At 47.0% G+C, this 24,283-nt stretch overlaps 2 protein-coding genes across 15 annotated transcripts in view; both read left to right on the top strand.

Moving 5' to 3' along the window:
- Positions 1-7,282, top strand: part of Ttbk2 (tau tubulin kinase 2) — a 168,605-nt gene extending 161,323 nt beyond the window's left edge. For all 9 annotated transcript variants that reach the window (XM_074065775.1, XM_074065770.1, XM_074065767.1 and 6 more), the window contains one exon: positions 674-7,282. In XM_074065775.1, the coding sequence (XP_073921876.1) occupies positions 674-1,136 (463 nt within the window). In that variant the 3' untranslated portion in view covers positions 1,137-7,282. The remainder of the gene's footprint in view (positions 1-673) is intronic.
- Positions 7,283-8,970: 1,688 nt separating this feature from the next.
- On the top strand, positions 8,971-20,362 carry Cdan1 (codanin 1). 6 transcript variants are annotated; one of them, XM_020185072.2, is made up of 28 exons: positions 8,971-9,097; positions 9,311-9,795; positions 10,084-10,287; positions 10,485-10,654; positions 10,746-10,859; positions 10,941-11,019; positions 11,419-11,539; positions 11,725-11,834; positions 12,248-12,337; positions 12,967-13,042; positions 13,556-13,761; positions 14,028-14,148; positions 14,275-14,421; positions 14,556-14,722; positions 15,079-15,166; positions 15,426-15,515; positions 15,714-15,768; positions 15,941-16,074; positions 16,156-16,259; positions 16,468-16,626; positions 16,908-16,971; positions 17,126-17,204; positions 17,299-17,447; positions 18,362-18,469; positions 18,590-18,653; positions 18,772-18,953; positions 19,082-19,189; positions 19,667-20,362. In XM_020185072.2, exons 1-28 carry the CDS (start codon positions 9,008-9,010, stop codon positions 19,790-19,792), a joined length of 3,690 nt encoding a protein of 1,229 aa, XP_020040661.2. In that variant the 5' UTR covers positions 8,971-9,007; the 3' UTR covers positions 19,793-20,362. The 6 variants fall into 6 exon arrangements, 5 of the variants coding, with proteins under 5 accessions (XP_020040661.2, XP_073921877.1, XP_020040660.2 ...); XM_074065776.1 differs by having other exon boundaries at positions 10,081-10,287; positions 10,746-10,850; XM_020185071.2 differs by having other exon boundaries at positions 10,081-10,287.
- The last annotated feature ends 3,921 nt before the right edge of the window (positions 20,363-24,283 follow it).

Raw genomic sequence — 24,283 nt, 5'->3', positions numbered from 1 at the left:
CCATGATCCTCCCGATCTCAGCCTCTCAAGTAGCTAAGATTAAGATGTGAGTCCACAGCATCCTGCTTTTTGGAAATTATTAAATGAGGTTGAAATATACTTTTGTCTCTAGCTCCTGCTACTGGCTTATGTAGTTCATGGTGCAGACTTACATTTGTGAGATATAATGTTTACAGAATTGGTGTCCTAGCAGCCTTATTCTGGTTTACTCTGTCTCATGTGCTAACATGCGGGAGACAGTTCATTAAGTTAATTCTAAATTTAGAAGGGCAAACATACCATAGAAGAAAGAGACTGTCATCATTTAAGTACTTTGGGTTGCTGTATTTGGTCTGCTTGGTCACCCTCTGATATAGATTGTATCCTATTAAAAGCTAGTAGATGAAGCATACCTGTAATCTCAGCACTTGGGAGCTGATGCAGGAGGATTGCAAGTTCCAGCTAGCCTAGGCTACATAACAAGATCCTGCCTCAAAAAAAAAAAAAAAAGAAAGAAAGGAAGCTAGGTGTTAATTTGTCACACAAGAAGTGTGTGAAAGCATAACTCTGCATCCTGTTAGAGTATTTTCTGCCATGATGTACACATCATACACCTTATGATTTAGGGCATTATGACTTTTAGGCACACTTGAAATGAATTCAAATGAAAGTTACTCTTCTCTGTTCTTTTAAGGCTACGCAGATATAAAGTCCTAGGGAGTAGTAACTCTGACTCAGACCTTTTCTCCCGTCTGGCCCAAATTCTTCAAAATGGATCTCAGAAATCCCGGAGCACTACTCAGTGCAAGAGCCCAGGATCTCCTCACAACCCAAAAACACCACCCAAGAGTCCAGTTGTCCCTCGAAGGAGTCCCAGTGCCTCTCCTCGCAGCTCATCCTTGCCTCGCACATCTAGTTCCTCACCATCTAGGGCTGGACGGCCCCACCATGACCAGAGGAGTTCGTCCCCGCATCTGGGGAGAAGCAAGTCACCTCCCAGCCACTCAGGATCATCCTCCTCCAGAAGATCCTGCCAACAGGAGCATTGCAAACCCAGCAAGAATGGTCCGAAAGGATCTGGCAGCCTCCACCACCACTCAACCAGCACTAAAACTCCCCCAGGGAAGAGTAAGCCAGCCAGTAAACTCAGCAGATAGGAGCTGGGCTGCATCTCTGGGAAAGGTGTCAGATCTTCCTTCTAAACCTAATGTGTGTCCCTGTACTGTCTGTTTAAAAAAAAATCAGTGTTGATCTTCTCTTGCAAAAGAAAGTAACATGACCAATTATTTATAAGACATAAATATGTAATAAGGAGTTACCTAAGGCAGGTAGCAAGCGGATCAGGAATCAATGTCTTTGCACAGGAAGGGGCAATCTAGCAAAATCCAAGGGGAGAAGCTCATTAATGAGCTCTCGGTTTTTTAAGATCTGCCTTCAAAACAAAAAGAGTTGAGGGCAGGAGGTAGAATGGGATTTTAAAGGGTTCACCTAATTTTTTTGAACCTGTACTCACAGACTACATAGCAAAAATGTTTGATGTTTTCATTCAAAACTTCCCAACCTTGGAGAATCATTGATCAGATATGAGAGTATGTAAGAAGCCTGTTGCCAGGAACCAGTACTCATGCATATTTGGCTTGTGTGTTTATTTAGTGTATTGAGAATTCTTACTTTACTCTGCCTCATTCCTAGTATCCTCCCTGGATTTCACATTTTTTAAAGTTCATGTATCTTATCTGACTTCTCTTGTTTGAACAACACATCCTAACAGATGTCTCAGCAGCACATGCTGAGATTTTCAGACCCGATGACCTTTCTTTAGACCCCTAATGCTTTACATTTTTATTGTGAAAAATTAGAGATTTGAGTAAAGGAAAGTCTAACTAGGCTACTTTAGTATTTAGGAAAGAGGGACAGAGAGTGGGGTAAGGACTTCAGGTTAGAAGAACCCTTCTTCCCTGCTGAGTGGCCTCCTTGTGGAAGGAGACTGCTTCCTTAAGTCTTTAAGGTGCCGTGCTTTGATGATACCAGGGAAGTACAACATTGTAAAATGGAACTTTATGCTCTTAGAGATTTAGAAAGAAATTAAGGATGTTATCGAGCTTTCAAACTTTGTATTTTATACACTTAGCTAATAAGGAATGAATATCTGGGGAAATAAATTTAGGCTAAATATTTTTATTTTACTCTTTTATTTCCTGCTTCTTCTGTATTTTTGTTTTAATAGTTGGGCTTCTTGGCCTGTTTTCCATGTAATCTCAATTTATAAAGCTATGAGGAAGATCACATTTGTTCTAATCTTATTCTTCTGCTAACAAAAATCAGGCAAAATTAAAGAATACCAGACTTTTGAGATGGGCTCTTTTATACTCTGTGTTTTGTGTTGTAAAACCTTATTAAGGTCAGGTAAATTGGTCTGCTTGCTGTTGAAATTTGCCTTCTAGCAAACATCTGTGCTTTCTCTTTGACCTTGTGTTTGCTGCCAAACCTAATGTGGTCAAACTGGAAAACAAAACAAAAAACAATGTGTTTCTTCACCAAATGAACATATCCTAATGCTGCATCAAAGCTGCCCTGAAGCTGCACTGAACTGAACTCATTCTCTTTATCTGTGTTGAGCTTTTTAACAAACTCAAAACTATATTGAGACATAGAAGATCTCTAAGAAATGTAGCATAGTATGGAATCTTAATTTCACTTCAGTTTCAAGCACTACAGAGGAATGCAGTAGATAAGGTGTATTTACTGTTTATCTAAAGCAACTGTAATATTGGAAGACTGATCCTTCTGTATTATATTGTACAATAGTTGCTATAACATTATTTGCATGTCTTCATGATAAATTATATAAATATTTATAAATATATAGAGAGACATATGCTTGTATAAACTCATTCTTTCTCATTCTCCATTTGTAATTTCAAAATAACAGATGGTGAAGTTCCTTTTTATTGTGTGCCTCATGTACACTTAGGCCTTGCCTATCTTTATTTTCTGAAAATACGTTCTTGGCATGTGACACATCAGATTATTCTTGCCTTCTCTGTGTATACTGCAAGGGTTGGCAGACTTTAAAAAGCCAAGATAAGATATTTAATTTTCATTTTAAAAAGATTTTAATAGGGGAAATACTAATGGGACATGCTTATAATACTGGTTTAAAGATTTGTCATATTAATCACATAGTTCTATCCTTATGGTTAGAGTGGATAGGCGGAGATTATAATCATGGATCTAACATCAGTTGATTTTTAAAACAAAGTTGTTGTGCTACTTTTGCTCTTTTTTTTGGCGGGGGGAGGAAGGGAGCATAATCAAACATTATTTTTTTCTGTTACATTAGCTAAATTGTGCTGAGAGTACCACCAGGTTTAAATACTGACCTCTCTCGTCAGAAATGTGCTAATAGAAACCATCAGAGGAGCTGATGAGTTTCTACAACTCATGAGGAGCTACAACTGTGCCATGTGTGTGCTACTTTATTTCTTATTGGCATTTTTCTGCTGACAGTCAAACCCAAGGTGATGGCAACTAGATGGGTTTTCTCTCTTGGCTTCTTCTTTTCCCCAACCTTTCCATGTATTGCCTCCTTTGCTAAGTGACATTAACAAAATCATCAGGATCCAGAGATAAGCAGCCTCATTGTGTGAGAATATTTTATTTTGCATGTAGGGAAAAGAGTTAACCAAAGATGTTTTTGTGCTGAAACTTTCAAAAGAAAACAGACTAATTATATCTTATGTATCAATAGATCCATTTGTAAGTACTGTTCTTATGTAAAGAGATTACTTTATAGTTTTTAAAAGTATAGTTTGTGCTTTTAGATGTTACATGTCTCTCAGGATAAAAATAGAAATTGTCAGTCCTAAGCAAGCACTTTTTGGTGTAAGGATTTTGTTTTTATTTTAAAGTTTGATACAGAGAATTAAATTTTTGTTTTGTTTTTTAAGTTCTTCATTATTTTGGGGGTTTTAGTAATAGCACATTTTTCATATTTCAGTCACAGATTGCCCAAATAAATTTAAGCCAATTTGTTTTACTTAAGATGAGGAACACGGCCATTAGCAAAGTCAAAAGCCAAGCTCTACAAAAAGTAGTACAGGCAGAAGATAAAATTATCTTTTGGAAAAACAAGTACCTCCTGGTTTCTCCTATCAGAACCAAATGGCTCCTTACCTAGTTACACTTGTCCTTGCCCTATGTAGTACCTGGGTGGACCAGAAGATGGAAATAGCAACAGCTCGAGTTCCTTTAGCTAGTATTCCTCCTGAATTATGCTGCCATACCCTCCGGGGCCTAGAAATTGGTTGAAATTTTAAAATCTCCCTTAGTAATTGTGCACAGATTAAGGGCATTTAACTTTAATGAAAAGTGAACAAAGAAGAAAAATTGGATCATATCCAATTCAAAGTTAAGATGTAGCCTGTAAGTCATCTGTGACTCTTAAACCATGGAGGGTCAGGCAATCATCCAGAACTCTAGGGCACAAGCTGGCCTGACTGTCAGTGGCACAGATACTTTTTAAGTTGCATGTTTTGTAGTGAATGTTTCTTATAAAAGTTACCAAGTTAGTCAAGTCCTAACTAAGTAACAGAATGGTAATTAAGACCCACTGTCATCATTACTCACTTCATATTATTTGCTTTAGCATACTAAACCACTGCACACTCCCGTCAGTGTTGTAGATGTGCAGTAGCTCTGTTTCACTCCTAGCTTCTGGAGCAACTTGAGGGCATTCAGTAGGCATCAGACACCCTTACTGGCCACAGTTTCCTACAGTCATGTCCGTAGTTGCATCACTCCACAAGGAAAAAAGTGTACATGGTACGTGTTTTCTAAACCCAGACATAATGAGGTTTTCTACACCCAACAGCTTTGAATTCCCAAGAGTGGATACTTTTACATTCCTAATCTAACATTAGGAATTGGTGATAGGAGAAACAGGATCCAGAATTCACAATTTTAGTGACTTAGGAAAAAAATGCATCTTTCATTCTGGCATTTGAAAATATATTTATTTGTAGGTAATGTAAATTTAGTCTTGAAAATTAAAGTTTTTCATATTTTAAAAACTTCCTTCATTCCTTTATGTCTATCAAAACATGGCATTTCTTCTGTCATGTTCATGTATTGTGGAATTAAGTTGTTTGTATTCTCTTTTAAGATCTGCCCATTTCTGTTTTTGTGCATTTTATCACCAGGGACTTTGCTTATGGGAAAGAGATGGTTTAGCACCTGTGTAGCTGAGGAAGACAATGGATGACACCAACTGCACTGTTTAACTTTCTTGAGTTTGGTTCTGTAGACAGTATATTAGCAGAACAGCTACTTTGTATTATAGGACTAGGACATGTAACTACTATGGTAGTCCCGATGTGTCAACACATACCCTAATTCAGAAAATGCTATGGGTCTACCGCCATACCACCCGGAATGCGCCCAGTCTTGTCAGAAAAGACTATGGTGCATATTTAGACCTTATCTTACAGAAGCTCCAGTACTCAGACCATACGGGAGATGTAGTGTCTGGAATACCTCAGGTGGCTGATCAGGACATCCCTCTTCCCTGTCCTCACTGAATAAAATTCTCAGTTTTACCTTGAGTGTAAGTAGAGTAGAAACTCATTGTATTCTTGGGTATTCTCCATATTTGGGGCATTCCTTTGGAATTGTGAGATTTAATCCAGACAGATGCTCACAATCCTTAAGAATCTGTTACCCAGCATTGCTAACAAGAGCTGCAGGAGGTATATGAGGAATTCCTATACTTCCTAGATGACGCCACCGAGTGAGACGAGGATCCCATGCACTTAGTGGGGAATCTGGATTCTGCACACCTCTGTCTCTGAGAAATCCCTGACTGGATATGGCTCATCAGGACCTTTTCTAATTCAGTTGTGATTTTGTACCACTACTTTTAAAATAATGCAAACTTGCTGCTTAGCTATTCCCCTTGAGCAAATTTGAATCAGAAAATTAAAGTATGTGACAAGATCATCTTGAGGTTCCACACAGTCTCAAGACACTGAATAGCAAAGAAGTAAGATTTACTCAGAATGGTTTGACTATTTCCTTACACTTTGCTGGACCCTTGGTCTTAAGAAGACATGCAGCAAACCTTTCATTGCCCTGCAACTTAACAGGTATCTGTCTCCTCTTTAATGGGAAGTGACGATATAGACACACTTTGTATACTGTTGATGCTGATCTTGTCTCCCAGATACTATGGTCCCAGGGGTTCTAGGTCAAGAACAAGATGTGGCAGATCTTTGAGCCCATGGAACCATAGAATTTGCTCATGATACAATTTTACAGTAAGGATGAATGGAAAATTTACCTCCCTTTAGTAGTTTAATATGGTTTCATATTGTGTAAGTGTTCACTCACCTATTTAAACCATTGAGTAAAACTTACCATGTGATTTTTTTCCTTTTATGATACAGTTTAAATTGTTGAAAATTCATTTGCAGCACTTGACTGTACCTGAATTCTGTCCAGGTGTTCTTCGCTCACCTACAAGGGGTAAAACAAGACTACCAGAGCTTGACTGTGATTTATTTTAGGGAGCTTCCCATGGAGGGAAAAGCCTTGGTACTTTTTCCAAAACAATTTTCTTATTAAATTATTTACTAAATAGTAAAATTAGTTCACTAAGTTAAAAAGCTTTCAGAAATTCAAAAATAGGAAGATAAAGGAAATGTATCTTCCTTTAAGATAAAATTAATAAAGCACTAATTGGGGCTTTGTGATTGAATAGATGGAGTAAAGGAAGCAGGCTCGAGCCCACCTCACTTCTCCCATACACAGTTCCTGACCTTTCCCTACCCCAACTATTTCATTGGACCATTTACTTAAAAGTTTCCAGCTTTTAGGAAAAGAGGGGAAGGGCATCTAATTTTGAATTAGATATAAATGTGGAAAGTTACGAGCTGTTGTTACAACACTCGCAACCACAACCAGAATTCCCTCTTGTTGAAGATCAGTGAGTGGGATGACTAATAATTCCACTTTTGCTTTCCCGCTCTTTCCTCTTAATGAGAAACTGCTCTTTGAAACACTCCCAAAGGTGTTGCGCTGTGTCCCTTCTCCTCAAAGCAGCTCCCTCTGTGTTTTTGCTCAGGCAACCAAGGGCATAGAGTATTGGCAGAAACATGGAGTGTTTTGTATAGGCCATCTGTACATAAAAGTGTATTTATTTATTTAATTTTCCCATTTGTACCATATTAAAGCTTTGTACAGTGTTTTAAGTTCTGTTTTAAAATTATTTTATATTTTATTTTTATAACCTAGTAATAAACATTCCGCATGCAAACTGTGGTTCTATTTGTGTGATGATTTGGATTTCAAAAGTGGGAAATATTTTTTAATTTAATGAAGTTTTTAATTCACTAGAGGTTACAAGATTCACTAGGAGTGGAAAGTGTTAACTATACATACAACAAACTAGAAAAAGTGACTGGAAACTAGCCTAGAAAAAGAAGCCCTGGACTGAATACAAACTAGGTGTACAGGGTCGCAGCAGGTAAAAACTAGGGTCCAGGATCTGAGGAGATGGTTCCCCTGGGACAAAATAAAAAGTGTTTGTTTTATTTTTTTTGAGACAGGGTCTCACTATATAGTCCAGGCTGGCCTCAAACTCTGGATCCTCAGCCTCTGAGTGCTGGGATTATAGGCGTGGACCACCATGCACAGCACAAAATTAAGCCTTAAAAGCTTTCAGTCATCTTTTTTATTCCCCCACCACCACTGGGGCTTGAACTCAGACCCTACACCTTCAATCACTCCACTAGCCCTTTTTTGTGAAGGGTTTTTTCGAAATATGGTCTCCCGAACAATTTGCCTCGCTTGGCTTCGAACCACGATCTTCCTGATCTCTGCCTCCTGAGTAGCTAGGATTACAGTCGTGAGCCACAGTGCCCAGCTCAATCATCATATTCTTTCTCCCTTCTTCTCTCTGATGGAGGTACAGTTTCTTCTCTATAGGGAGCACTCCTGGTTACTACCCTGTCCTGTCCCCCTTGTGATCTCCCATTGAGCCAGCGGAACCCTGGAGAAATTTATTCCTGCTTTGCTTTGACCTGCCATCTGCTTTTCTCAGCCTGGATTTCGTTTATTTCTCACTGAGGAGCATCATACCAAATGCTCACAGACTTTTCAAAATAAGGCAGAGGCTGGAGGTGTAGATCACTAGGAAAGGAAGTGCACAGCGTGTGAAGCCGAGTTGGGGCCCCAGCACCATGCCAAAAAAAAAATACTAAGAAACACAATCTCCCAAAAGCTAATCATGAATATGCCTATTGACATCTCAATTGCAAGTAGTTGAAATACTAACCTGACTTAAACTTATCAATTCAGTGTGTAAAGGAGTAAATACAGACTAAACCATTCCTGAGCAGGGTCGCCTGAGGCCCTTTAAGGGTGGTGGCTGGGGACTATAAAAAGCCTGTAAGTCAGAATTTTGTCTTAGAAGGTCAGTTGATGGACATTGCGGGGAAGGCTTGGCTAGGAGTGAAAATGAGAGGTTAGGCTAACTTCTTAACTTCTTCTGGGTTGGGAGGTGAGTCTAGAAAACTAACTTGGGGATGGTGCTTATGGCAGAAGACAGGCTGGCATTTTTTAATTGTTTTTTTTGGTGTCCTGGGGTTTGAAGTCGGGTCCTCACTCTTGCTAAGCTGGTGCTCTACCACTTGAGCCACTACACCAGCCTTTTTTAGGAGAAATCGTTCATCTTTGCTCCTTAGCTGTCTGGCTGCCCTCCCGGTCCCCAGGTCTCACTAGAACTGCAGCGGTCCCAGTCTTAAGAGTCCCTGCCGGTCACTCCCCGGCCAGGCCTCACCCGGGGCCGGGCGGGCGGGGCGGTGCCAGAGCCAGTGAGGCCTTGACCTCAGGCCTGAGTCAAAGCCCGCCCGGCCCCGCCTCCGGCCCCGCCCCCTGCCCAACGGTCGCTCCTCGTCGCCGGCCCCGCCCCTCCCGGGCCGCCCGTGGCGCGCCGGCGCTTGCGCAGTCGCCTCAGAACGCCCGGACCGGGATGGCGGCCGTTTTGGAGTCGCTGCTGCGAGAGGAGGTGTCGGTCGCAGCCGCCGTGCGGTGGATCGCGCGCGGCACCCGGAGTTCGGAGGTAACAGCGCCGACACGCCCCCGGCCTGGCCGGAATGGGCCTTCCGCGGGACATACCGGCCGTCCGGCCCCAGCCCGGGCCGAGGGCGCTCCACCTGGGCGCCGCTGCCCCGCCGGCCGCTTGGCCGCCCTCCCACCCGCGGCGCGCCCGGCGGCCCCGGCTGCTCGCGGCCTGGGCAGGCAGCTGACCCCTCGCCCTCTGCTTCGCCCTCAGGACAGCCCCGGGGAAGCGGCCGTGCTGAGCTCGCTCGGACCGCTGCGGAAGGACTTCGTGCCGTTCCTGCTGAACTTCCTGAGGGAGCAGAGCAGCCGCGTCCTCCCGCAGGGCCCCCCAACTCCCGCCAAGGCTCCGGGCGCCTCGGCAGCCCTGCCAGGGAGGCCGCGGGGCGGCCGCGGGGCGCGCAGCCAGCTCTTCCCCGCCACCGAGCCCCTTAGTGCCGTCGCCGAGGCCCCCCTGGCCCGCCGCGGGGGCCGGAGGCGGGGATCGGGGCCGGCCCGCGAGCGAGGAGGCCGCGGCCCCGGGGGCCCCGAGGACGGGCCCGGCGGGGAGAGTCTGCCCTGGGCTGGGGGCCGCAGGCCTCGGGGCTCTGGCAGCCCCGGCAGCCCCAGCAGCCCCAGCCTCGCGCGCTCCGATCCACCAAACCTCAGCAACCTGGAGGAGTTCCCTCCCGTAGGCTCGGTTCCACCCGGCCCTGCAGGGTGAGAGTCAGCCCTGCCCAGGAGATGGGTGGCACGGAGACTCTGCTCGGGGAGTCACTAAGTCAGGGCTGCGCCCCGCAGCAGAGTGCAGGAATGCTTAGAAGGTTGGGGTCAGGTGAGGTGACTGTAAGGGCCAGGGTTTTTTGGTTTTTTGTTTTGTTTTTGTTTTGTTTTGTTTTGTTTTTGCAAAGGGGCCCAGCTGTGGTGGTGGTGGTGGTGATGATAGTGATGGAGGGAGTGATGTTTGAAGATAGAGATTTGAGAACCACCTGTGGCTACTCTCAGCAGGACGAAGCCTTCTCGCAGGATCAACCCAACTCCGGTGAGCGAAGAGCGGTCACTCTCCAAGCCCAAGACCTGCTTCACCTCACCCCCAATCAGCTGTGTCCCCAGTTCCCAACCCTCAGCCCTGGACACTAGCCCTTGGGGCCTTGGCCTTCCCCCAGGGTGCAGAAGTCTGCAAGAGGAGCGGGAGATGCTGAGGAAGGAGCGGTATGGCCTTGCCGCTCCCTGGGATGTCAGCTTCCTCCCTGTGGGGGACCTTCAGGGCTTTTTCCTGAAATTGATTTTTCCCTGGGGGACTCTGGGTTTGCTTCCTGGGCTATTGATGTCTTCTTTGGAGGAAACCTGAATGTGAACGTGGCTGGGAGGCCAGACTGGCTGCTCATGACATCTCTCTACCCCCATAGCTCTAAGCAGCTGCAGCAGTCACCTGCTCCTGCCTGTCCCACCCCAGAATCAGGGTCTCCTGTCCCCAGCCGGACTGGAAACCTCACAGCAGAACTCGCTGACCCTGCCAGAGTGTCTTCCCGCCAGCGCCTGGAGCTGGTAGCCCTTGTCTACTCCTCGTGTATTTCTGGTGAGTGAGAGAAGGGTGCTGCAGGGGAGCTAAGGCTCATCAGTGAGGCACGCGTGGTGCCCATTGCCATGGGATTTCTTTTACTATCCAGAGAACCTGGTACCAAACCTTTTCTTGGAGCTTTTCTTCGTCCTTCAGCTCCTTACTGCCCGGAGGATGGTGGCTGCCAAGGACAGTGACCTCGAATCAAGTCCAGGTGCCCTGGGTCAGTGAGCAAGCCTTGTTTTGAGAATGGGATCTATAGATAGGACAATTCCTAACTGATAGCTTGTCACTGTCCTTCTAGATTCCTTGGAAAGCCCACTGTTCCAGAGCATCCACGATTGTGTCTTCTTTGCAGTACAGGTTTTGGAGCGTCAGTATGAGTGAGTTTCCCTGACAGAAGCTTCTGGACCTTATTCTCATTGTCTGTCTGGCTCTCTGGTACTTGGGATGCATGCTTGTGCTTAACACAGGTGTATTGACCCTAGACTTTTAATTTTTGTGTCAAGGCTATGAATTTATCCCCTAAAAGAATCGAATAGACCTGGCAGCTGACTTTTGGTTTGTGGCTAATATTCCTGGCCTGCCTTGCTCCCTGCTGTTTAAGGTCTCCTTCCCTCACTTTTGCCTCCATCATCTTGATCAAGGCCCATGGCCTTGCTGGACATACCTGGGCTTGTGTACCTCCATGCTCCAGATATGCTTTGTGTGGTGGGCAGGTGCCTGCTTCCTGCTTGTAGTCTGTGTTCCAGTCTCAGTCATATGTGCTCTTGTCCTTGCAGGGTTCTTTCCTTCTTGGACAAAGGGACCTTAAAGCTGCTGGCTGAGAATGAACGGCTGCTGTGCTTCTCACCAGCTCTGCAAGGCCGCCTTCGAGCTGCCTATGAGGGCAGTGTTGCCAAGGTAGTGAACATAAACTAGAGGCCTACTAATCCAGACCTGGTTCTTCCTAGCATTCTTAAATTCAGACAACCTGCTCATGACACACACCTTTCATATGGGCTGACTCTGGGCAGGATTAAGGGGGTAAAGCCTTCTGAGCGTGACATCTGCAGGCTTTGGTTCCTAATGTCACTGCCATATTTTAGGTCTCTCTGGTGATGCCATCCTCTGCTCAAGCTGTCTCTTTTCAGCCAGAAACTGACAATCGTGCCAACTTCTCCAGTGACCGAGCCTTTCATACTTTTAAAAAACAGAGGTGAAAAGAAAAGGGATGTTGGGGAGGGGATAGGCAGCCGTTTGGTTTTTATAGAAATGAGGAGTCTGGCTCTAACAAGTAGTGGGTTAGTGTCATCAGGCCCTTCCTGCCAGTTATCTAAGGCTGCCCGTAGACTCAAAGGCCTGAGCTTAGCCAGTTCTCTCGGGTATATGCCTGTGGTCTTGGGGTTCTCAGACAAGTGCATCAAGATCAACTTTCACAGCCCACAGAAGTCCATGAGGCCTGTGGCATGCTTCTGCTGCATTTGTAATGTTACCATCCTGTGGAGAACTTTGGAGTAATAGGGCTGAGGATAAGACTGTCCTCAGCCTTCCAGTAAGGGAAGGTGCCGCTGGAAGTGAATGAAAGGTAGCTATGGCTCAGCTGATCAGGCATTCTTGTGTGTCTGTCAGGGATGTGTTCTACGAGGTGCTTCGAGAGTGGGAAGATCGCCATGAGGAGCCCGGCTGGGATTTTGAGAAGGGCTTAGGCAGCAGGATCAGGTGGGTGCTCAGCCCCTGGCTCACTTTGTCTTCCTGCTTCTGACACAGCAGCTCAGTGATGCTTAAGGAGCTAGAGGAAGGCTTTCCCCAACTCCTTCCAGCCCAAAGCTATTTTCTTCACCTTCCTCAGTCTCTAATTATTGACAGCTCTGCCTGGACACAAAAGGGATTTGTCTCTCCAGCTCCTTGCACTCAGAAGTGCCTCCTACTTGTTCTACAATGGCAGATGCTTGGGCAAGTGTAAAGCTCTTGATCCGGGTTACTTGAATTTTGGCCCGGGTCACTGGTTCAACTCCTCCAACTTCTGTTTTCCCCATTGTCTTGTTTGGGTGAGTCTGGTAACTTTGCATAGGTGGGTGACCAAGCCCCTCACCTCCCTTTCCCATTGGTCATGAAGCTCACTGGCACTCATTATGGTCTAAAGAGAGTACATTTCTCATTTGATTAAGTATATCTGGTATAAAGGGATCTCGGTGCTGAGAGGAAGGTCCTTTACTTTCTCCCCTACCCCTGTGTGGGCCAGCTCTGGCAGAGAGATGCTTCAAGTCTTTGGTCAGTGGCTAAAAGATCTCCCTGATCTTTCTCCCTCTCTTTCTTCCCACACACTCTACCTGCCTCGTGTTCCTCAGAGCCATGATGGGTCAACTCTCAGCAGCCTGCAGCCACAGCCACTTTGTTAGACTTTTCCAGAAACAGCTTCTCCAGGTAACAGCAGGCAGTTAACATCTAGTGATCAGCAGGTATTGCAAGTAACCGAATAAGGGCTGGTGCTCTGGACAGGGTGGACAGCTGGTGGGTCCTGACTGGCGTTTGAACAGGAGTCCTTGGGTAGTAGTTGAAACTTGAGTGAGCGAGAAAAAAAATGGGGTACTCCCTGTCATGCCTTACACCCAGTGCTCTCACCCAGCCTGTTACCACATTAACTTCACCTTGAGCTGTGGTAGAGAGAGGACAGACTTAGTAGTCAGGCCTCTTTTTCAAATTTTAGTGACCCTCAGCAATTGCTAGCCTTGCCATTTTAGTTTCTTCCTTTAGAACAAGAGAATAATCCCTTCTTCATAGAGTCTCATTCCTTTTTTTTTCTTTGCAATCTGGGGATTGAACCTAGGGCCTTGCTCATGCTAGGCAAACACTTTACCCTGCCCTATAGCTCACTTTCTCCTTGTTTTGTTCTCTCTTACTGTTTTTTCATTTTTCTCCTTTCTCCCGCTGCCACAGATGTGTCAGAGCCCTGGTGGTGCCGGAGGTACTGTCTTGGGTGAGGCCCCAGATGTGTTGAATATGCTGGGAGCTGACAAGCTGGGACGGTTGCGGCAGCTACAGGAACGGCTTGTGGCCCCTCAGAGCAGTGGGGGGCCCTGCCCACCCCCCACCTTCCCAGGCTGTCAAGGCTTCTTCAGGGACTTCATCCTGAGTGCCAACAGGTAAAGGTCCCCTGTGTCTCATAGGGATTTGTCCTTTGGGCTTCCCAAAAGGACAAATCGTTCTCTCCTTTTCCCGGAGTATTCAGGGTGGCTCTAAGCAATTTGCGGCTCCTTCCAGTTCACACTTTCTGGCTCCATTTCACTTGTCATTCTTTTACCCATACAGGGTCTACCTTGTGAATCCTTTCTGTCTTCTTGATTCTGGATCTTCCTACACCTCTTCTAATATGTTCTTATTTTTATTTTGTTTTTTTGCCTACCCCCAGCTTCCAGTTTAATCAGCATCTCATGGACAGTCTAAGCTTAAAGGTCCGTGAGCTCAATGGCCTTGCCCTGCCTCAGCATGAGGCTGGTGATGAAGATGGGGAGTCCGATGTGGACTGGCAGGTCAGAAACAGAATGAGAAACAATGGGGTCTGGCCTTGGAGGGAGTGTATGTGTTCAGAGAACAGATTCAGAATTGTTCTAGAAGCCTTATGCTTGGGACCTTTTACTTCCTTTGATTCCATGCAGGGTGAACGGAGGCAATTTGCTGTGGTGCTTCTTAGCCTAAGACTTTTGGCTAAATTTCTGGGCTTTGTGGCTTTCCTGCCATACCGGGGCCCTGAACCACCCCCAACCCGTGAGCTGCAGGACTCCATTCTGGCCCTCAGGAGCCAGGTGAGAGATCTGGTAAGGAGGGAGGAAGTTGGGAGGACCAGCAAGGCTGGCTACTCAGGAAACCTGTCAGGTTAGAAAGCATGACCCAGGCCCTGTCAGGCCCACCCAGTGACTGAGCCCCCTGCCCCTCCCAGGTCCCTCCCGTCCTGGATGTGCGAGCTCTGCTACAGCAGGGGCTACAAGCCCGGCGGGCAGTGCTCACTGTGCCCTGGCTGGTAGAGTTCCTTTCCTTCGCTGACCACATTGTCCCCTTGCTGGATTATTACCGGAGCATCTTTACTCTCCTGCTGCAGCTACATCGGTGAGTAGAGTAAGGCCAAGGTTTGCTCAGGCCTGCTGTTTGGAAAGAGGTCCTAGCTGTCTGAACTTGTATGTGGTTCCACAGTAATAGCTGACCCTTGGAGAAAGGCAGGATTTGTCACACACACAGAGAGACTGTGGGCAGTTGTTAGTCCTTCCCTTGGTCCTTTTCTGTCTCCTATGTCCACCTGAAAGGGAATATGGAATATAGATGTGCAGGGGACACTAAGTTGACCCTGGTTGTCTACATGAGTGCAATGTCATGTAGGTCTGCTTTTGAGAACCACCTTCCTGGTGATGGCTTTCGTGTCCATCCCTGCACACCAACTCTGTTCACACCTTCCATTTACCTTTTAGGAGCTTAGCTTTGTCACAGGAGAGTGAAGGGGAGATGTGTTTTCTGAACAAGCTGCTCCTGCTTGCTGTTCTGGGCTGGCTTTTTCAGGTGGGCAGAATGATGGTCCAGATTGGGGGTGTGGGGGAGTGGTTGTGTGTGGCTACTGTGGTAGAGCCAGGGAGTGGGAGAAGGTTGGTGTCAACTTGAGGTAGGGGCCAGAAGAGTAATCCAAGAGGGATGGGCATTGCCTTCGCTTCAGAGGAAGACAGATTGACCCTGGGCCCTCAATTCTGGCCCCAGAGGTTGGAAGGTGTGGTGAGTCTTAGAAGTGCTGGATAGAGCTCTGCCTGCCTTCCTCTCTGGCCAGATTCCCCCAGTCCCCGAGGACTTGTTCTTTCAGGAAGAGAGTCAGGTGAATGCCTTTGAGGTGGACACGGCAGCTTCAGAACATGGCTTGGTAAGTGTTGGGGTTCAATCAGAGCCATGGGATCCCCCAGAAATTAAGTGAGTTGAACAGGAAGGCCTAGCAGGGGAAAAGCCAGGGAGGATCTAACCCTTACCTAATGATCTTGTCTGTCTCATTTTTGGGCAAGCCGGGGAGGAAGGGAAGCCTTCCTGCCTGCTGCCCTCCTGACACTGGCCTGTTCTCCCCCAGGACAGTGTGCCTGTGGTGGACCAGCAGCTGCTCTATACCTGCTGCCCCTACATTGGTGAGCATCCCGTCCCCTAGCGGTCCCAGGTGTGACTCCTCAGGATGTTGCTCTGTTCCTTAGGACTCCCCAAGTGCCCCAGCCTCTTTATTCACAAGTACTTAAAAGTCCAGGGTGCTTCTGGGGGAGTGGGGGGGTTCTGGAACTAACAATCGAGACTTCCCTGATGTAGGAGAGCTCCGGAAACTGCTTGCTTCATGGGTCTCAGGCAGCAGTGGACGGAGTGGGGGCTTTGTGAGGAAAATTACCCCCACCACTACCACCGGCCTGGGAGCCCAGCCCCCCCAGACCAGCCAGGGACTGCAGGTAAATACGGGGGAAGGCAGAGGCTACCTGGGGGAGAGGGGGAGTGGAAGGAAGCTTCATAGTGCTGCTCCCGACCCCTAGGCACAGCTTGCCCAGGCCTTTTTCCACAACCAGCCGCCCTCCCTGCGCAGGACTGTGGAGTTTGTAGCAGAGAGGATTGGGTCAAACTGTGTCAAACACATCAAGTAAGAGTGGGCTGAGGGTCCTCGTCTCCATCTATTTTCCCCCTTTTAAAACTCTGAACGCTTGTTACCAAACTGAGGAAAGCCAGTGGGAGGAGAGGGGAGGCTGAAATGGCTTACATCCTTAGACGTTCTGATCAGATTGCCTTGAATTTGCAGCCCCTTTGCTATCTAGCCCTTCCAGCCTCCAACCTTGCCATCTCTGCTGCAGGGCAACGCTGGTTGCGGACTTGGTGCAACAGGCAGAGTCACTTCTCCAAGAGCGGTTGGTGATGCGTGTCCAGGAAGGAGGAGACTCAGCCCAGCTATTGGAGAGCTTGTGTTCCCAGCTGTGTCCCCATGGGGCCCAGGCACTGACCCAGGGGCGGGAGTAAGAACTGCCAATCTATTTGGACCTTCTTTTCTCCTCCACTCTCTTGGCTTTTGTTTTTCTGTCCTCTGTCCCCCTTCCCTATTTTGTGTTTTCCCCTTCTCTGTAGGCTTTCATCTTTGTGCCCAAAGTCCAAATGGGAGTGGGTTTCTCCTCCTTCAGGCATCTGCGGTGGGGCAGGAGGAGAGAGAGCAGTTCCCTCTGAGGTAGAGCCTCCAGGTCAGGAGACTGCGCACTCAGGACGTTGTATCTGGGCCTTACTGCCCTCTGCCTCTTTTCAGGTTCTGCCAAAGGAAGAGCCCTGGGGCTGTTCGGGCACTGCTTCCAGAGGAGACCCCAGCAGCTGTACGTAGTTGGCCTGGAACTAACAGGCTGATGGTCGTGTGTGTACACGTCCAGCTGTGTGAGGCTGTAGGGTGGGGGTCAGTCGTGGACTCTGGTGTCCATCCTTGTACACCTTGTGCCCCATCACTGACTCTTCAGCCCTTGTCTGTCACAGGTTCTAAGCACTGCAGAGCATATTGCTGTGGGGCTTGCGACAGAGAAAGCCTGTGCTTGGTTGTCTGCCAACATTACAGGTGAGATCCAGGAAAGAGTGGGTAAATCATATTTTAAAAGGTGGGGGGGCGTGGCATGCCAGTGACCCATTGCTCTCCTCCCTCTGCCCCGCAGCGCTGATCAGGAGGGAGGTGAAAGCAGCTGTGAGTCGCACGCTTCGAGCCCAGGGTCCTGAGCCGACTGCCCGGGTGGAGCGGAGGGGCTGCCCCCGCGCCTGTGAGCACCACGCTCCCCTCCCCTCCCACCTCATCTCCGAGATAAAAGTACACAGCTACCCTACTCCCTTTGGCTTCCCCATTCCTTGCTGTCCATTCCTTTCCTTCTCACATCAGCTCCAGGATTTCTGTGTAGAAGCTTTCTGTGTTGTCTGGCTAGTCTGTTTCATTCGCTCCTGAGTAGGATTAGTGCGACAGAGCTGAAATGATTTTCCTAATATTTTTAATCTAGAATCACCCAAAAGGGGTTCTACAGTTGACTACGTATTACACAAGATGGTGGTCAATGACTATAAAGTGTAGTAGGAAATATTTCTGTAATATTCTTCCATGTAGGAGATTAGAAGCACTAAGAAAATACTAGTTCTCTTTTAAAGATTGACTTTTCTAGGGTGAATAGCCAATGGGCCAAATTGAGCTTAGGCTTTTTTGTAAAGTTTTATTAAACATGGCCACATGTATTTGCTCACAGATTGTCTTGGGCTTTTTTTGTGCAACAGCAGAGTCCAGTACTTGGAACAGAGAGGCCTAATGGCTCACAAGGCATACTCTATCTGCTGTCTGGCCTTGGTCTAGGGATAAACACGTGGGAGAGGAAAGGGTTCCCGCATTGAAACCTCAGCTCCCTGAGATGAGCAAGGCATGAGGGACAGGAAATGTTCAGACTGGGTATATGTCAGGACAGTTTCCCGAGTGCTTTAAGATGACCGCTAGGAATTCAGTGTTGGCAAGGTGACATGTTGAGCTCTAGCAGCACACAGCCCTTCAGTTACCTGGGCCATCTGTTTTTTCTTGGGTTGTCCACATGGTTGCTTATCCTAGCTATCCTGTCCTGCCTGAACCCCAGCTCTAGAGACACCTTGGTCCAGTTGCTTTGCCCCTAGGGGTCCTATTTCCGTTCTGCCTGTCACTGGCTGGTAGTTTAGCCCCAGCCTGGCATGAGGTCCCCCTGCTCTCTGCAGGATGTGCTCTCCCTGGCTGTTGGGCCTCGGGACCCCGAGGAGGGAGTTTCCCCAGAGCATCTGGAGCAGCTCCTTGGCCAGCTGAGCCAGTCACTGCAGTGCCGCCAGGTGAGCTATAGCATGTGCTGCATGTTTTTCTGTGCCCTGTTGCCTCACAAGCAGAATCACACTGGCCCAGGGCCTGTCCTTAGAACAGGATGGTAATCGTGTCTCTCTTCTCCTGCACAGTTCCTGTGCCCACCTGCTGAGCAGCATCTGGCAAAGTGCTCTGTGGACTTAGCTTCCCTCCTGGGTATGGTTCCTTCCTATTAAATCCCTCTCTGCCACATCCCTCAAACCCTAGGGTTGGATACGATTAAAAAGTTTAGCCCTCTTCTGCCTCTTTAAAACTTGACTTCCTTCTCCCATAGTTGCAGACCAGATTCCCATCCTAGGGCCCCCAGCACAGCACAGGCTGGAGCGAGGACAGGCCCGAAGGCTTCTGCACATGCTGCTTTCCCTGTGGAAAGATGACTTCCAAGGGCCGGTTCCACTCCAGCTGCTGCTGAGCCCGAGAAATGTGGGGCTTCTGGCAGACACTCGGCCGAGGGAGGTGAGTCAAATGGGCATCAGGAAGGTTCTGATCCTTCTGCAGTCTGTTAATGTCCATCACCATCTCTGTCCTAGTCAGGGTCACTGCATTCCTCTCAGGCTTGGCCTTCTCTGTGGTATGTTTTGCAGTGGGACCTGCTGCTGTTCTTGCTCCGGGAGCTGGTAGAGAAGGGTCTCATGGGACGGATGGAGATAGAAGCCTGCTTAGGCAGCCTCCATGAGGCCCAGTGGCCAGGGGTAAGGACTCCTCTCCCCTTGTATTACAAAGTGGGAGAACAGGTCCCATTTTTCCTGTGACAGGGCCAAAGCTAAGTGGATTTTATTTTGAGACATGGCTGCCATCAGATCTGAGTGTCTACTGTTATGAGGGACTCTTGAGAAAGGGAGAAGGCAAGCAGTTGGAGAGCCACATGGCACAGTGATTATGGGATTTTTAAAATTAGCTAGAACTTAAGTAGTTCCTACATTTTTACATAAAATATTTCAACAGATGGTAAAACCTGAGTTTACCATCAGAATTAATTCTCCCTTCTGGACCTTAATACTAGTAAAGACAAAGTTTCATGTTCATCTCAGCATAAAGGGCCTTTTGGGATGGGGGCGGGAAATAATATAGTTAGGTCATTTCTCTGCTCACTTATTAGGTAGGGCTTGATGTTTGAGACTGACCTAGAAAGGATGGACCATCCAGAATTAATACCTGCCTTATTCCAGGATTTCTCTGAAGAACTGGCAACACTGTTTCACCTATTTCTAGCTGAGCCCCACCTGCCAGAACCCCAGCTGAGAGCTTGTGAACTGGTGCAACCAAGCAGGGGGACAGTGCTGGCCCAGAGCTAGGGCTGGGAAGTAGCCCTTTCTTGGGCATTTCACTAGAACCTTGCCTACACCTCAGGAGGTGGTCCAAGAGTACACTGCAAGCGACCTTGCTGAGGAGGGAGTGGCCAGGTCTGCCGACTTCCTGCTCAAGGGTGAAGGAAGCATCCCACAGACTGCAGGCTTGCCCCCTAGTCCGAGAGACTCCAGGGCTGGAGCAGGGCAGCTGGCATTTTGCACTTGGATGCTAATGAAATGATGAGTGGGGCTGGTTGATGGGACTCAAGCCTCACTTGCTGCCAGCTCAGCACCTCTTGAGACTGGGTATTCTGGGAAATCATGGTAGACAAAAGACTTCTGCTTAGCTCGTGAGGAAAGCTAACAAAACATGGATCTTGGGAGTCTATATTTTCTTACCACCAGAGCTGGACTGCTGTGTCCTCACAGATGCACAACAGGTATGGCAGGACTTACCTGACTGAATCCTGGCATTGCCATGGACCTCCACCTCTGTGTAGGTACTCTTCAGACCCTGAGTCTGTCCAGGGTGCAAGCACAGAGCAGAACATTAAGAGGGTTTTGTTTTTTTTTTTTAATAAACTTGGTTTCTTTAACGTTGGCTTGAGTGTACATTGTAAAATGAGCTGCTGCTTTATGAGGCCGATGTGTACCGTGCAGAGAGCAGTGTCTGCTGGGAAGTTACATCTCCAGGGCAGTTTCCTTTCATTTATAAGAGGAATGTTTAGGATCCCTGCTGGACTATGTAGCATTTGTGATCCTTTGGGTCGAGGTGTCTGATTAGGCTCAGAACTTCTCTCAGACCCAAAGTGGTCTACTTCTGGATTATAATTGTCAAGACTCCATCTCTGACAACGTGCACTGAGTTGGAAGGAGAGGTGCATCAGTGACACGCTTGCAAATCTTGCTTGTACGTGCATGTAACATTTCTTAGGGAAAAGGTTTCTGAGATAAGGAAGGTCCAGATTATCTGGGCCTGGAAGAGGGTATTTGGGAAAAAGGATTCTCAGATCCACCTGTGTAACCAAAGTAAACACACCAAGTGAAACATGGCTCTCCCCTCCTCATCCCAGTCACATCTTATTTTCAGATGCCTGGGAATCATCACGTTGGGGTTTGTTTTTGGTGTAGGAACTGAGCCCAGGGCCTTGCCTCACATATGCTCATACACACCCTGCCACTGAGTTACACTCCTCGCCCCTCCAGGGTTTTAAGAAATGTGTTAGGATATGAACTACAGCACTGCCCTAGGGCACTTGTGCCTTGCAGAGAAGATGCTACACTAGGGCTGGGCAGTAACTGGGAACCTTAATAGAAATTTAGCATGGTCCCAACGAGGAAAGCCTCTTCCTCCTGGCCTATGGAAGCAAAGGCAGCGAGTAGTCCTTTTACTGTCTAGACCAACAACCTCAGGGCTACTTGGGACTTTGAGAGACAAATACTCCAGCCTCTCCAGGCCTACTGAGGAGTGGGAGGGACCCAGCCTGGGGTAAACAAGGCCTTCAGATGATTGTGATGCATACTGAAGTTTGAGAACCACCCATCTAAACCAATGTTTGACTTCACTTTGCATTTTACTACAGAATTACTTGTTGCCCCCTGGTATCTGCAGACAGTTGGCTCCAGGACTCCTACAAATACAAAAATCCATGAAATCCCTCATGTAAAATGGCATAGGATACCTTTTTATCCTCTTACACTTTATTGGTTTTTCTCCTGTATTCAATCGTTTCTAGATTACCTATAATGCCTAACACAACATAAACTGTACTTAATTATTATACTGTATTATTTAGGGAATGACAAGAAAATGATGCTTTTGAGGTGTTTTTGGCAGCTTTGTGTTGTGAACTCGGGGTCTCATGCTTGCTAAGCAAGGCATTCTACCACTGAGCCATGCCTCTTGACTATTTTCGAAGTGGGATGTATGGATACAGACTCTTCGGTCAGGTATGGTGTATGGCTTCTCCAGTATGGGAGGAAATAATGTCATCTTGTGACTGAAAGTCCATTCGGATTCCTACAGTGGCTTGCCTTAACAGTGACCACAGTGCCCTGGAGCTTAAGTGTGACAATGACTGATCTGAAATCCCTCTCCTCTTTTTTTTTGGGCTAACCTAATAAATAACCTGGTTGTTGTTTACCATCCAAGGACTGCTGAGCTTATGGAAAGCACTCAGCTTGAACTGGGCCACTGTAGCAATTGCCACCATGCTCCCAGGGGAAATTCTGCCAAGCTCAGGAGATGCCTATAAGCCATATTTTTTAAAAGTACACACGGGGGAATTCCAAGATGGCGGCTAGAGGTAGGAAGCAGAAAGCGACCCTCCTATAGTGAAATCTTGGAGAGACGCTGGAGACACACTTTGCAGGCATAATCACCGAGAAAAGGCATAACTTTGACCCCTCCACATCTCCAGCCGGTGCAGAGAATCTCCACTTCACGTTAAACGGAGAAATGAGGAGGGCCCCCGGGGCCGCCAGTGGCCGGCGCCCATTCGGCTTGGGAAGACACGGACCAGGTGAGCTTCGCGGTACCGCGGTAGCCCCACAGACAAGCCTGGGCCAGAGCAGCATAGCCCCCTGGACAGACTGACCTCCACCCGGGAAAAAAAGAGAAACTGAGTAATAAGCAATAAGAACAATTAAGACACGCTGGAAAGAGAGTGGGGCGCCCTGAGTGCTGAAGATTGGGGAAAGGGAACCCTTCCCGGGACTGTAAATAAACAAGCCGGGCAGGCCGGAGAGCCTCTGGCGGGAGCGGGGCGCGTGCCCAGCAACCAGGAGTGGGGAAGCTTGTGAGAGGAGGGAAGACCCACTTCCCACGTGAACTGTAAATAAACATGGTGGCCAGCAGGAGCAGGAAAGCTTCTAAAAGTGGCAGTGGGAGGAAAACTTCAGAGGAGAGGGGGGAAGACCCACCTCCCACATGAACTGTAAATAAACACGCAGGCCTTACAAAGCGGGCAGTGTCACCTTTCCCAGTGCTTGGAAAGGGGAAAGCCTGTAGCAGAGGCTCCCGCACAGGAGAACTCTGAGCAAACAAAGCCTGTGGGACCAGATGAGTGCTAGCTCACCCCAGAGATCTGCATAAATAATGCCGCCAGCTACAGGCTGAGAGCAGCAGGCAGGCAAGCCACAGCTGCAGATACCACTCTCAGAACTGCCTCCAGACGCTTTTTTTTCTTTTTCTCCCTACCTTTGATGAGAGAACAACCGAATTACACCTGCAAGCCGAAAAACTTACTGAAACTGTATTGCATTTGAACTGGGGACACTTGGTGGGGCTTTCTTTTTGTGTGTGTGTGTGTGTGTGTGTGTGTAGTTCTACTTTATGCATCCCCTTTGATGAGACAACTACAGAACAACATCTGAGGCACCAACTCCAGGACTGGAGATTGAGATGGACACCCAAATTATTAAGACTGAAACTGCATTGCATATAAACTTGGAAGTTTTTTGGGTTTGTTTTTTTTTTTTAATTTTCTATTTTCCATTTTATTTTAATTCATTTTTATATATAGATATTACTTTCATTTACTTATTTTTTTATCTTTGATTTTCAATCCTCTCTCTGTCTCTCTAATGTTTGTTCAGCTTACTGTCAATTAGTACACTAACACTCCCTGTTTATACCTTTGAAACTCTCTTGTCTGATACCTTGTTCTGCTTTCTCCCTCTTGTCTGTATATTTGTTTTCCCCTTTTCTTTAACCTCTTGCTTTCCATCTCAGCTCACTCTTCCATTCTAAATATTACCATTGTTATTATTACAAGCTAGAAAATACTTAATTACACACAGTACAGGGACAGTAACAACACCAAGGATAATGACGGGAAGACAGAAAAAACAGGGAAACCAGTTTCCCCACAGCAAAAAATTAGCACAGGAACCAGAGGGGAAGGAAGAGAACAGAAACTCAGATCCAGACTCCAACAAAATGAAGATAAACTATGCCAAAGGACCCAATGAAGCCCACAAGAATAATTTAAAAGAAGACATACTACAAGTACTCAATGAGAATTTTATAGAGATGATACTGGATAGGGTCAACCAAAATGTACAGGAGACACTCAAGAAATTCCAAGACAACAAAAATAGAGAATTTGAAAGAGCAAAAGAAGAAATAAAGGAAACCATAGAAGCACTGTATAAACACCAAAGTGAAAGAGAGAACACAATGAATAAATGGATAAATGAACTCAGGACAAAAATAGACAACAATAAAGAAGAAAACTGCCAGGATATGGAAAACCTCAGAAAAAAGAACGAAACAGAACTACAAAACAAAGCGGAAGGCCAATCCAGCAGAATAGAACAAACAGAAGACAGAATCTCAGAACTTGAAGATGAAATGGTAATTAAAGGAAAAACCGAAGAACTATTAATTAAACAACTCAAGACCTGTGAAAAGAAAATGCAAGAACTCACTGACTCCATCAAAAGACGAAACTTGAGAATCATGGGCATTGAAGAAGGAGAAGAGGTGCAAGCGAA

This window comes from Castor canadensis, chromosome 2, assembly GCF_047511655.1.
Source record: "Castor canadensis chromosome 2, mCasCan1.hap1v2, whole genome shotgun sequence".
In the NCBI taxonomy this organism is placed as follows: Eukaryota; Metazoa; Chordata; class Mammalia; order Rodentia; family Castoridae; genus Castor; species Castor canadensis.
This window is presented reverse-complemented; position numbering and strand designations above follow the sequence as displayed.

What these genes read in the sequence shown, in the direction of transcription:
- Cdan1 (XM_020185071.2), top strand. Translation starts at nt 9,008, where the DNA reads ATGGCGGCCGTTTTGGAGTCGCTGCTGCGAGAGGAGGTGTCGGTCGCA. An exon ending in GCACTGACCCAGGGGCGGGA is followed by an intron (nt 16,627 to 16,907) that starts GTAAGAACTGCC and finishes GCCTCTTTTCAG; the next exon opens with GTTCTGCCAAAGGAAGAGCC. An exon ending in CAGACACTCGGCCGAGGGAG is followed by an intron (nt 18,954 to 19,081) that starts GTGAGTCAAATG and finishes TATGTTTTGCAG; the next exon opens with TGGGACCTGCTGCTGTTCTT.